Raw genomic sequence first — 12,359 nt, 5'->3', positions numbered from 1 at the left:
GAAAATAGAAAACTGTGGAAGAAAGAAATATGGTTGAAACTTGGAAACTTGACAACAATGTGAATTTAATATAAACTTTCGTTGACAAAAAGAATTTTAAGCGTTGGCTGGAAAATATAATAAAATGTTTATAACCTGATTAGGTTGACAAAGAAGAACAAAACTGATTATCACAAACAGATCTCAAAATTAAATTGTTTTGAGAATTATCTTATTGTGTTATCTTTTCATTATTGGATGATTATAGAAGCGTATCAGAGGTATTATAAATGCTATAAAGTGAAGTAAATATAAATCAATTGATGAACTAAAGATAGTGTAATGAATTTATCATTCACCAATCCTTTGGTATTGATTAGATAATCATTTAGGAAGAAAGTTATTTACATATTATCACTTTGGTCTTTAATTTACAACTCATGTGTGCCTTATTATAATCCTTAAATATTGGACATTAGTCTGAAAATAAAAGAAGCAATTAAATAGAGTCTTAAAAGAATTGATATAAATTTCCATCTTACCACATTTATTTTGGGACCTTGAATAAAGTGAAACTTCACATACCGTCTCTGCCTTCGTTTGCTCCATATAGCTATCCCAATTTAATTATCATATGGACCGATTCATTACTTTATTTATTATCTTAAGAAATTAATTCAAATGTATGTTCAACAATTTTTCGTTATTAATACATGCAGATAGTACATACACGTGTTATATAGAGTTGTCCAATGGAAAAGCCAAAACATTATAAAAATAAAATTCACAAATTTTTTAATCTCGACCATAGTTATATTAATTAACTTTACATCGATGGTAATATCATTCATTATAGATTTACAGCTTTTTGTATCCTCGATCCAAAGCAGAGTTTTAATCCTCTTGAGATGAGTTAGTACCAAAGAACCTCTGCTTCAAAATGTAGCAGATGTAGAGACAAACCACGACTGACCAAAACAAGTTTCGAACCGACGAAGCTCCTTGGTTATGTTGTTGTCCGTACGCAATCTTCATCTTGTCTAGCCTCTGTCTCTCTACCGAAGTTTCTAAAACTTTCTTCATCCTCTCTGATGCTTCAGCTGCAAGCAAACCCTCTCTCACTTCTCCTTCTCTGATCTTAACCTCATTATGTTCTTGACCATTTTTACTTTTCTGTTTCGCCTTTTCGGTTTCTGTAACTTCCTTCTGCTTACTTCCTCCTCCAAGAGATGTTGGTTTTTTGGGAAGGAGGTTACGGAGTGAAGCCAGTCTCAGAGGCATAGGTTTATCCTCCGGGATTGACACTTTCTTGGTCTACAAGAAAAGCATACAGATGTAAAGGTTAGTTTTTGTAGATATCAATAGTATTCTTCGGATCTAACAATGAATAATAATTAAAAAAACTCACCAATTGTTTGAACTGGAGATTGTAAAAGATTTCAATGTATCTCTGCTTCGCTTTCTTTTGATCTTCGTTCACCTGTCTCCAAAATCCATAAAGGCTTCCCATTTTCAACAATTTCTCTGCATAAATCTTCCATGTGTAGCTGCAAAAACGATTAATTTAAAACCCCACATAAATGTGACAAAGATTTGCAGATTTATGTTGTAAGATTTATATCTATACTTACCACTCGTAGATGCGTTTAAGAGCAGCCTTAGAGATATTATCCCAATACAAACCATCTGTACGGCATTTGCTGAAGAAATCTCCAATTCTGGTAACAGATTCATCACCATTGTTTGGATCAATGTGGAAACCAGAAACACCATCAACGATTATCTCCGCTGGTCCACCTTGATTTGTGGCGAACGTTGGGAGTCCACAGTTCATGGCTTCAATAACCGTTAAACCAAATGCTTCATACAAAGCAGGTTGCACAAATACTCCTTTTGTATCAGCAATGCATCGGTAGAGCTCACTGTTCCTGTATCTATCAGTTTGTGCAGCGATCCATCTGAATTTCCCCTTGAGCTTATATTTTTCAACTAGATCATGCATTTTCTTGATCTCAGCTTTTTCTTCTCTGTCATTAGATTTCGACATGTCGAAGAAACCAGCAACGACTACAAGGTTAGCCATCTCTCTTAGTCTCTTGTCCTTGCCATACCACTCAACCAAACCGGTTATGTTCTTAACCGTGTCAAGTCTCGCCATTGAGAAGATGATTGGTTTCTCTCTTTCCGCAAGATATCCCCTGTTTCCATACAGACAGCAGAATCAACAAGTGTTCGACTTGTTAACTAATTTCAATTGCAATGGACTATACTACTTACATGTGTTCGTCATTGTCTTTCTCATTGTAAAGCAGTTCTTGTATAGAAGGATGAAACTTGGTCAATCTTTTTTGCGTCTCTGTGTAAGGGAAGTATACAGATTGATCCGCACCAGGAGCAGCTATGTTAAACTTTGGATCAAACACATCAATACCAGAGACAACTCTACATAGACCAGGCATTGTGAAGGCAGTGTGACTCTCATACTGTCCTGGCCTTTCCTTGCTGCAAAACCAAACCGCGCAGATTGTAGTTTTATTATGAGTTTGGAATCTTAATGTGTTTATATATGTTAGTGCTGTAACATTGCAAAAAGAAAACGAACCTTCCTGCGATTTCTTGATATGTGCTGGTAATGATGAAGTCAGTGACATTCATTGCGATTAAATCAGCTGTGAATTGGCAAGAGAAATGGTATTTTGGATCTAATTCTTTCCACTTTGCATCTGAATCTTCATACTTTGTCTTCTCCAACGCATGAGCAATGGTTCCCTGAGTAACACCGAGTTTGGAGGCCATTAGAGATGCAACCAAGTTCCCATCTGTGTAGTTTCCGATGATGAGGTCAGGCTTGCACTCGAAGCGTTGGAGAATCTTGCTCGTTGCGTCCTGTAAATAAGAAAAGTTAAAGGAGGGGTTTTAGCTTTCTTTTGTTGTTGAGAAAACAAGAAGATACTTCTACCTGAGAACGATGAATAAATTTAGTTACCTGAGTAAATCTCTCCAGGTAAGGGTAGATATCGAATCGAGAAACCCATTGACGAAGGATTCCTTTTTCTGTAACAAAAGGAACCCTGAGAATATGAGAATGCTTGGTTCCTTCAATGGCTTCTAGTTCTTGATCACACTTTGTTCCTCTTGCTTCAGGTATTAACCGTGTCACCACAAGAATCTGAGGCTTGAATCCGAGGCCTTGTTGGTTAATTCGGCTGAGCATCTCTTCCTCCAAAGCTCTTACTTGGTCCAGAATGTACACAACCTATATATGATCATGATCACACACGAAGGGTTTAATAAAAACCAGAAAATTTGCAGGTGATGAAATAAAACTGAAGTTTTTTTATTTTACGCAATTACCTGGCCTCCAGTATCTGGTAATCCAAGCACGTCTTGTTGACCAAAATAGCCATGGACAGAGAATATCACAACGTTGAACACTGTGGGCAGTCTGCTAAAGAGCAAATCTAGCTTCACACTGTCTGGTGCTTCAAGAATTTCTGAGAGCATAACCATCATTTCTTTTACTCTCTCTGATGTATTTCCCCAACCTTTCTCGAATCCCAGTTCCTTCAACCTAAAGAAAGTAAGTTTTCAATCAGATCCTTGTTCTAAACCTCATACATGTCTAAACATGATTCAGTGTTTTTTTTTCTTAATTTAAAAAAAGACCTTTGTGCAAAAGTTTCATAAGGCGTGTGTTTTGGGTAAGTCGAGACTACAATCACAGCAAGCATTAGAGATTTCTGGAGCTTCGCAACTGTGTTGAGATCATCATTGATCATGAGATTCTGCATACATAAAATCACCATAAATGAGTTATAAAAGTTGTAAGAATATCAATGAAAATGGAAACAAGAAGATGATAGAATCATGACCTCTCCATGATGATTAAGGTGGAGCAAGTAGTTCAACAAAGGCTCTAGTCTACTGCTGGATTGGCCTCCAAGCTTAGAAGATATAAACTTAGAGATGTAATCAGCTCCATTTCCAATCGAAGAAGAAAGATTAAGCCGAGGAGTCGTGAAATCAATCGCTCCAAAGTCTATTTCCAATGCATTTTCATCCTTAGCCCTACAAAACATTTGAGAATAAAAAAAGATTACACCAGATGATGAATATTTCTCTGATTATTTGCCAAAACACCCTTACGTAGATCTTTACTAACCAGGATTCATCGAAAACAGATTCCTTGAGCTTTAAGTAATCCGTGGCTGTGATTTCATCCACTGATAGATCTCCAGAGTTAACCTTAACATATTCCCAGAAACCAGGATTTGGCCTCGCGGCTAATGCAACAAACGGTGGAACCACTGCCGCCTCCTGAGTAGTTTTAACAGAGAAAATTACGCATAAACACACAACTAACTAAACCGTATTGTCTTATTTGCAAATGGTAGTTACTAATGAAGATTATCTATTACCTGAGTACAAGTGAGAATGTAACCAAACAGTCCTTCCAGGATCTTCTTGCGTTCACGGCTATCTTCTATACATTTCTCTATCTCACTCATCAGATTCTCACGCTTCATTAGCTTCTTTCCTCCTTTAACGAAGCTACAAAATATTTTCACATACAAATATATAAGGAATCCAAAATGTAGCAAAAGAAACAAAAAAAAAAAACTAAAGCAAAAGTGTGATTCTGAAAGTTTGAAAAACCTGGCAAAACATCTCTTCATATGGTACCGGCTTTGTTTCAATGCATCAGGCATTTTGTCAGCAATGGAATCCGATCTTTGAAGCGTAGTTGGAGATGATGAAGAGGCCATTTGTTTTCTTTTTTTTTTTTTTTATGATTACAGAAACAACAAAAGATCAAACTCTCCACAGAATATTGAAATGATTGAGATGAAGTAGATTGCTGAAACTAGGGAATAATCACAATGTATTTATAGATACACCTTAAGATAATGAATATGCTGTGAAGGGGACAGGGTAGAAGCCTAGAAGGAGAAAGAAGGAGGAGAAGATTATTCGTTAGAAATAAAAGTTGGAAAAGCTAAGTGTGCAAGTAAACAAAAAAGAATATGCGTGATTTTTTTTTTGGCTGAAGCAAAATCAGATTTTGTACCTCTTGCCTTTCTTGGGGTTCATGTGAAAATAACATAAAAGGTATGAAAGTTTGTTTATTATTTTCATCCGGTTCGCGCAATTATACCAAATTAAGAATCAAGTGTTTTTTTCCAATTTGTTAAAAAATTGAAAAAATAAAAACAAAAAGAATCTAAGCCTTACTCTAAGCTCTTAGTGCTAACTGCAAACCAACCAACACTTCATACTAACTGCAAAACGAGCCATTGAGACAACTATTAAAGATTTATCACAACTAGATTAATGGGATTCTAGTTACACTGCTTTATGGATAATTTGTTGGGCATTTTTTAGTTATACATACGTACCGGGATATGAAAAGCGGGCGGGAACACATACCGGATACCGGACCAAAATCGGTTTCCTAGCTATCCAAACCGGGTTATTCATTCATATACTGATTTTGAGCCGGTTTAGACTCTTTCGTTAGTGTCTCACTGTCTCGGAGCTCTGTGGACTGTAACGACGCTTTCCCGGTTAGCAGAAGCAAGAAATCGCCGAAGAAGACGACGGTGATGGCCATGGCGATCGGGGAGATAGAAACAGCGAAGAAGAGATGTGAATCGGTTATAAAGACAATCGAGCAGCTTCCTTTATCAACTGCCATCACTGCCTCATGCCGTCGAACTCTTCTTAAGCTCGCTTCCTCCGAGCTCTCCTTCCTCTCCTCACTCGTTACCGATCCCTCTCCACAGCCTCTCAGGTTATCTGTTTCTCTCACTCACTCAATCTTTCTCGTTCGCTCGTTCTGATTTTGACTTTGGCTTTTTTCGCAATCTGTCAGTGTCAACATTGGCCACATTGAATCAGTCGTGCGGATCTTGCAGCTGCCGTCCATCACCGGCGTTTCGCGCGTTTGCAAGCCGCTTCCTCTTCCGATTGGTAGCGTTCATGTCGATCTCGTCTGTACTCTCGGAAAGGCTCCTGTATGGATCATCGTCTCCGATAGAAACCCTAGGTACATCTCCTGGAATGGAGACCGCCATGGAGGCAAGGGTTTGAGGTCAAGGATTGAGCATGTCCTCGCCGCTGCTCATTCCACAACGACGCTTAAACCTTCTTCGCTGATTCTCTTCTTTGCCAATGGTCTGCCTTCCTCAATTTACGAGAAATTAAAAGAAGAATTTGGGGCTGTGAGTTTCGACTTGGGCTTGGATTCGGATACTTCAATGCTCGATTTCGATTGCGAGGAAACGATGGAAGGAGATTGGGTTGTTGTTGTTGGAAGCAGATCGTATAAAGAAGCAATTTCTGTTGAGATCAAGCTCATCATAGATGAATGCGATTCTCTTGCATTCCCTGAACCTGAGGTTGTTGTTGAAGCAGAGGTGAGCCAAAATGATGGTTTCTCTCGTGTAATCTCTTCCTTGAGATTGCAAGGTGAAGATTGTCTCATAAATTTCGACACTACTGCTCTGGTTGCTCTCGTTTCTGGAATCACCAACGGATGTGCAGAGAGAATCGTGGATATGCCTCAGATCGAATTAGAGCAAAAGTTCAAAGGAAATACCGTTTTTGTGATTGCTCAGGTACCCTATTAAGAGAACAAAATCAAAATCACCATCTTTAGTCAGTCTATCTCTTTTGTGAAATCGACTATTACGTGCAGGCAGAATCTGAAATTGAGAAGCCAGTTCTTGTCAAAATGGCAACTTTATTATCAGGGAAGCGAGGGATTGTGTGCAAGAGTGTTCTTTCAGAGTTCAAGGAGTTGGTATCCATGTATGCTGGACCCAATGAGAAACACAGAGCTGAGCACTTGTTAAAGAGCCTAATGTAATTGGCAAAAACAAAAATATCAGAATCAGATTATGCTCTGTATCAACAGAGAAACTCAAAAGCTCAATACTGATTATAATTGTGATTGGTGACAGGGTGGTGAATGACAATCCCACAGAGCGTGTGATGGGACTCCCAACGACGAGGAAGTTAGCAATGAAGAACAAGACTGTGTTTGGTACAGGTGATAGATGGGGAGCCCCGACATTGACTGCAAACATGGCGTTTGTCAGAGCCGTGGCTCAGTCAGGCATGTCTCTCTCCACCATCGACCATAGCCCTCGAGCTCTCACTGGTGATTAAGCCAAAGTTCAACTTCTACCTACGTATCTGTAATTTTGTAAGTTCTGAAGACCAAACCTTGTACGAGGGAAAACAAATTCAAAAGGCAGAAGTACCATACTTTTGGTCTAGTGTATAGATGTTTACCGAGTAATACTAGTGAAGGCGGAACAAAAAACGAATCCTTTTTACCAAAAGAATAGAATTTTATTGCACTAACCACAAACATACAGAATACGAACAACATCTTTCCTTAATTTTTTCTGGGAACTAATCCAAATCCAATTTGGTAGTTTTCACACACAAGAAGCTTTCTATAAATTATTGACATTTGGAGAATTACAAGAGTAGTTATAGAGCTATACCATTTGTATTTCTATGGCGCCCACTGGCTTTGAACTCTATAAGGTAATATGCACTCTATCCACTGCTCTATCTTTGGTTGCCCGTAATGTGATTTGATGTGTTTTTAGTCCGTAGATTGTCTTCAGACCATGACGCATCTACCGAAGGAAGTTGGTACTCATCGGGTTTCAATGCCAAGGCAAAATCAGGAAGCGTTGGTGCCGTCTCCATGATTCTATAGTTCAGCATAAATGGACAACAAAAAGATTGATGAGCATACAATAGCAAAAGACGAGAGAAGACTAAACGAACTCTTCACAACTGAAACTCACTTCTCATATGAGTATAGATCTCGGTTTATCCTGACTTTACTTGAAGTGTCTTTCGGTATTTTCTCTGATAGATACTTCATTGTCCCGAAGAGTGGTGGAGTCCTGAAAGAATGTGGATGGATATTAATGACTGACAGATAGATAGATTCAGGTGATCCATTCACAAGGGCAGAGAAGAGGGATTTGCCTTGACGTGGGAGAAGAAGCATTAAACGCCTCACTAGCTTTCTTACTTTCTTTAAAACACTCATCTGCAGCCTGTAAGGCAGCAACCGCCATGCCATGTGATTTCTCTGTGTTTCCTTCATCAAGAATCAAGCCATGGTAGTAGTAAGCTGCAGCCTGGTATAACAAATATACACAGAGATACCAAGTGTCTTAGTATAAATAGAAGACGAAAACTGAAGCCTTCTACAGATAAACCAGAGTTTCTCATTCATCTGTGTGAACTCTAAAGATCTAATGATTATAATGATGTCCAAACTCTACCTTAGCTTCAACATATTTCCACTTGACAAAGAGCCTATGCTTTTCTCCCCAGCCATTTGCTAATGGAAGATTCATCAAGTTATCCTGTGCCTGATCAATGTTCATCAAGAAGTGTTAGAAAGCTTTCAACCCGAGAAACGCATCGTCAATTTTTAAACCGCAAAAAAACAAAAGAAAGCCTATCAATTCTTCAATGAGCCTCTCAGAAAAGTGGAGGCAAAAGTAGTAACTAAAGCAGTAGAGAATGGATTAGTGGTCACTATTAATGGTGATATTTCGTAATTTCTGATATAACTTAGTAAGCAACTTTAGTCCTATTTTCCCCCTCAAACATGGGTGATCAGCAGGCACAAGTTAGTGACACTTTTATGATGGTGAAATGACCACTTTCTTCTTTTTGTTCTTCCATTTAGTATTTGTTGTTTTTTCTCCCATTAATCTAAGTGGATAATACACACTACTCCCATTAACAACTAATCTATCTACTTCATTATAATAATGAAAACAAATATGAAATGATTACCTGCTGCCAATATTTCACCATTTCACATGAAAGTCTTCGTTTCACTGCGAGAGTGGCTTTTGCGCTATCAATCGCCATCCCAAGTTGGATATCAACACCCTAAATCAGAAACGCAAAGATTATAGACCTTAAAAGAGAGAAGTGAAAATGCTATCAAAAATGCTCAAAAGTACCTATCTAAGGTACTACTTCTAACCTAGGCTCACGAAAACTATTGTTCACAAATAAAGTAGGTAACTATTTCTAACCTAGGCTAACGAAAACTTTTGTTCCCAAATAATGTAGGAAACACATATAGCACATCATAAGTAGATAAATATATTCCAACAAAAAGAAGTTTCTACCTGGCCTAAAGCTTGCAAGCAAAGAGCCCGTAGAGCTCCTTCTGCAAGGTCAACAGGTAAACTTCTCCTGTAGAAAAGGAGGAAAAAAAAACACGAGCCATGAGTAGGGTTGGTCAGAAGTATCAACAATTATAATGGTTGACATTAGAAACTTTGTCATTTGTGAACCTTAGCTCGGCTGAAAACTGAGGGAGTACATGCTTGACAGCACAGTCAAGGTATCCAGCTGCCTTTAAGAAGATATCAATTGAAGCTCGTCTATTTTCTGTAACAGATTGAAACAAGCATAACGTTAATCCTTTAATCAGTTGGTGGAAGACACAACACATATCACGGATTCATTTCTGGAGAACAATGTGGTGCTTATAAATTTTTCAAGAAGATGTGAAGAGGAACCGAAATCATAACGAGAAATAACCACGATGATGAGTATTTTTGGTCACAGAACTGAACAAATATGAGCAATTTTGAAGGTCTAACCTTCTGATACTTTTGGATGGTAGCCATCAGTGGAACCTCTAGGAAGAAGCAGTAAATTCGCTTGAGACATTTGTAGCATTGCCATTAGATGCAAAATCGACAATATTTCATACCAAACGTTTGACATGGCTGTTTCCTGGTAAAGGTAAATAATCTTGTCATATACTCAACATCCTTCAGTATAAAAGTCAAAAATTTTAAGTAAAGTAACGATCAAAACAGCACAGTTAGAGATAAATTGCTTTCATTAACACACCTCTTCCTCATCCTCCTGATTTACCCAGCTAAACTCTACTTTGAATTGTAAATGGCTACCTGAAACAATAAACGAATGCATTTCAGAATATATAGAACCAAACAGATCTCGATTCTGTAGCACATCAATGGTATTATACCATCTTTAGTTAAGCCTAAGAGAACAGGTAGGTAATCTTCCAAAGCCTGATGGAGATCGGCGAGCGTTGAACCTCCTGCAAGAAACAATTTTCTTAAGTTTGAAGAAGGAAAGCAGGGAAAAGAGAAAAGAGGAGTAACAGACAATGATATTCTCACATACCATGTTGTGTCTTCCTCCTAGTTCTTGTTATCGTTGGTCCTTCTTGATTTGCCATCACAACTATTCGCGTTCTTAAAGCTGTCAGACGCTCCACAAGAGTCTTGGGAAATTGATCACCCAGTGACTGAGAAAACTCCACAGGCTTGGGTATCCTTAAACCGGGTACATATACTGAAACGTCCCCTATGCTCGTTGGCTTTCTTCTGTTTCCACCAGAGTCCTTCGGCCTTGATGCAAAGCATCCCATTTCTAGAGCTTAACAAATCTACAATCCCAAAGATAATGATATAAACAGAGATTAAACTTGAAAAGAATTCTCACATCCCCCTAAGACTGACCAAATTTGATCTGTGTAGATGAGCTGATCAAGCTAAAAGACAATAGGATGATAATCCTACATCGAACACGGTATACACGGAGACAAAACTAATTGATATCCAACTAAACACAGCCCAACTCCATTCTCGTCCACTAAATTCACAGATAAAGTTAAACTAGCTCACGAGCCATCTGCCATACGACAATCTTCATAATTCTACGTTACCAGAAAATTGAGAACTAAACTATTTTTAGACCAATGTCCAAGGAGAAAGTAGAAACAAACAAGCAAATGACACCATCAGATAGACGTGGTTTTCGAAAACCGAAAACAAGAGAGAGTTTTGGTTTTCTCACCTACCTCTTGACGTTTATCGGATTTATTGGCTAAAAGACATATAATTCAAGTGATTGCTGCAAGAAAAAGAGACTTAATCAGCGAAAAAAACATGTGACTCACAGAGAAAGCATGAAACTTTCAAATGTTCTGTTCACAATTTATCCACTGAACGAATCAAAAAGCTAAACGAAATCCTGGAAAGAGGCAAACAAAACCCATTAAAAAGGAGGATTTTCCTAGGTCTAGGAAGCAACTTGAGATGAAAAAAAGAAGATTTTGAGTGAAGGGTCGTCAATGCTAGATTAATATATGAAAGAAATGAAAAAGATACAAAGAGAAAGTGATGGTTTATTGCGCCAAGAAACCTCGAAGCTGATTTAAACCATAAACTTCAATCCATGAAAAAAATAAAAACCTTAAGCAACATTTCCCCATGGAACCATAGCCAAAGTAGGAGTCTACCAAATCTGGGTTTTATCAGACTCGAATTAGAATCCGGACAACCAACTACAAACCTCAAAACCCTGATTCTAGACCCTGAGTATGAATCCAAGAGATTTTGAATCTGAAAATTCGAGTAATAAAACAATTACCATCAAAGACCCTACGAAGAAAAATGCTCCTGCTCTTTCCTCATAGGCAGATATTGCGAAATGGAAACAAGAGAGATGTATATGGCGCTCGATTTGAGAATCGAAATGGTGAATCCTGGGTCGAGGATATGAAGCTATAGTTAGAGGATGGGGAGGGCATAGGAAGCAGAGGATGATGATGAAAATGAGAGAACTTGAGGGTGAAGAAGAAGACTTGAGGGCACCAATTTCAACTTTATGAAGAGAATTATTAATGCTCTTTCGACTTTCGAATACCTCTCCCCTACCCAGTACGGCCTGCTCATCAGATTATTAAAAATTGTTGAAAAGGTTGGATTATATTAAACATTTTTTTTTTTACGTAAAAGAAGGATTTGGTTAAAGATTTTAGAAAGACCTAACTTTTTCACAAAAACAATAATAATAAACGTAAGTTTTGTCTCATTTAAAAATGTTAGTCTTTCTTCAAAATTTTGGTTATCGAAATCATTCACGTCTATTTTTTTTTTAACATCAATCATACACGTCTAATATGCGAGATCAGTATAATAGAAACGGTCAAGTTTAGTCAAGATGACGAGATATTTTACGAAAATGCTTAAACGCTCGAGTTAAAAGAAATTCGATTCTTTATTCAAAAAAAAAAAGAATTTTGAAATAAATTTCATTGATAAATCATGCACAAGAGATAATACGCATAATTTAATTAGACTGTTTTGGAGATTATCTTGTTTAGTAAAGTGCATTTTGTTTCCTCTTTAGAATACTAAAAAAATGATTATTGGATTCCTTTAAAATGATGGTTAATAAGAGTGATGTTTATAAGAGGATACATTAGTCGAGTATGGATATGGTACCCTAAACATGTGGTGTTTAGTTCATCGATATGTTAGTCGTCTTATGCATGAACC

The 12,359-nt window shown here is 37.7% G+C and overlaps 3 protein-coding genes across 4 annotated transcripts; 1 reads left to right on the top strand and 2 right to left on the bottom strand.

The window, feature by feature from the left end:
* Positions 1-714: 714 nt before the first annotated feature.
* Positions 715-4,836, bottom strand: LOC18008974 (sucrose synthase 6). The gene is made up of 12 exons (XM_006390502.2): positions 4,636-4,836; positions 4,398-4,530; positions 4,142-4,296; positions 3,852-4,047; positions 3,646-3,764; positions 3,334-3,550; positions 2,966-3,235; positions 2,582-2,865; positions 2,257-2,481; positions 1,611-2,177; positions 1,388-1,526; positions 715-1,293 (listed from the first exon to the last, which is right to left on the bottom strand). Exons 1-12 carry the CDS (start codon positions 4,743-4,745, stop codon positions 874-876), a joined length of 2,835 nt encoding a protein of 944 aa, XP_006390564.2. The 5' UTR covers positions 4,746-4,836; the 3' UTR covers positions 715-873.
* Positions 4,837-5,428: 592 nt separating this feature from the next.
* Positions 5,429-7,299, top strand: LOC18008268 (UPF0415 protein C7orf25 homolog). The gene is made up of 4 exons (XM_006390501.2): positions 5,429-5,770; positions 5,852-6,596; positions 6,677-6,843; positions 6,942-7,299. The coding sequence occupies exons 1-4, from the start codon at positions 5,583-5,585 to the stop codon at positions 7,147-7,149; spliced, it is 1,308 nt and encodes a 435-aa protein (XP_006390563.2). The 5' UTR covers positions 5,429-5,582; the 3' UTR covers positions 7,150-7,299.
* Positions 7,300-7,313: 14 nt separating this feature from the next.
* LOC18008989 lies at positions 7,314-11,743 on the bottom strand. Of its 2 annotated transcripts, none has more exons than XM_006390499.2 (13): positions 11,449-11,743; positions 10,873-10,929; positions 10,198-10,462; positions 10,037-10,111; positions 9,898-9,956; positions 9,642-9,777; positions 9,330-9,426; positions 9,162-9,228; positions 8,818-8,916; positions 8,295-8,384; positions 7,993-8,147; positions 7,806-7,907; positions 7,314-7,708 (listed from the first exon to the last, which is right to left on the bottom strand). In XM_006390499.2, the coding sequence occupies exons 3-13, from the start codon at positions 10,442-10,444 to the stop codon at positions 7,561-7,563; spliced, it is 1,275 nt and encodes a 424-aa protein (XP_006390561.1). In that variant the 5' UTR covers positions 10,445-10,462; positions 10,873-10,929; positions 11,449-11,743; the 3' UTR covers positions 7,314-7,560. The 2 variants fall into 2 exon arrangements, with proteins under 2 accessions (XP_006390561.1, XP_006390562.1); XM_006390500.2 differs by having other exon boundaries at positions 10,877-10,929.
* Between the last annotated feature and the right edge of the window lie 616 nt (positions 11,744-12,359).

Source organism: Eutrema salsugineum, unplaced genomic scaffold (assembly GCF_000478725.1).
Source record: "Eutrema salsugineum unplaced genomic scaffold, Eutsalg1_0 scaffold_9, whole genome shotgun sequence".
In the NCBI taxonomy this organism is placed as follows: domain Eukaryota; kingdom Viridiplantae; phylum Streptophyta; class Magnoliopsida; order Brassicales; family Brassicaceae; genus Eutrema; species Eutrema salsugineum.
This window is presented reverse-complemented; position numbering and strand designations above follow the sequence as displayed.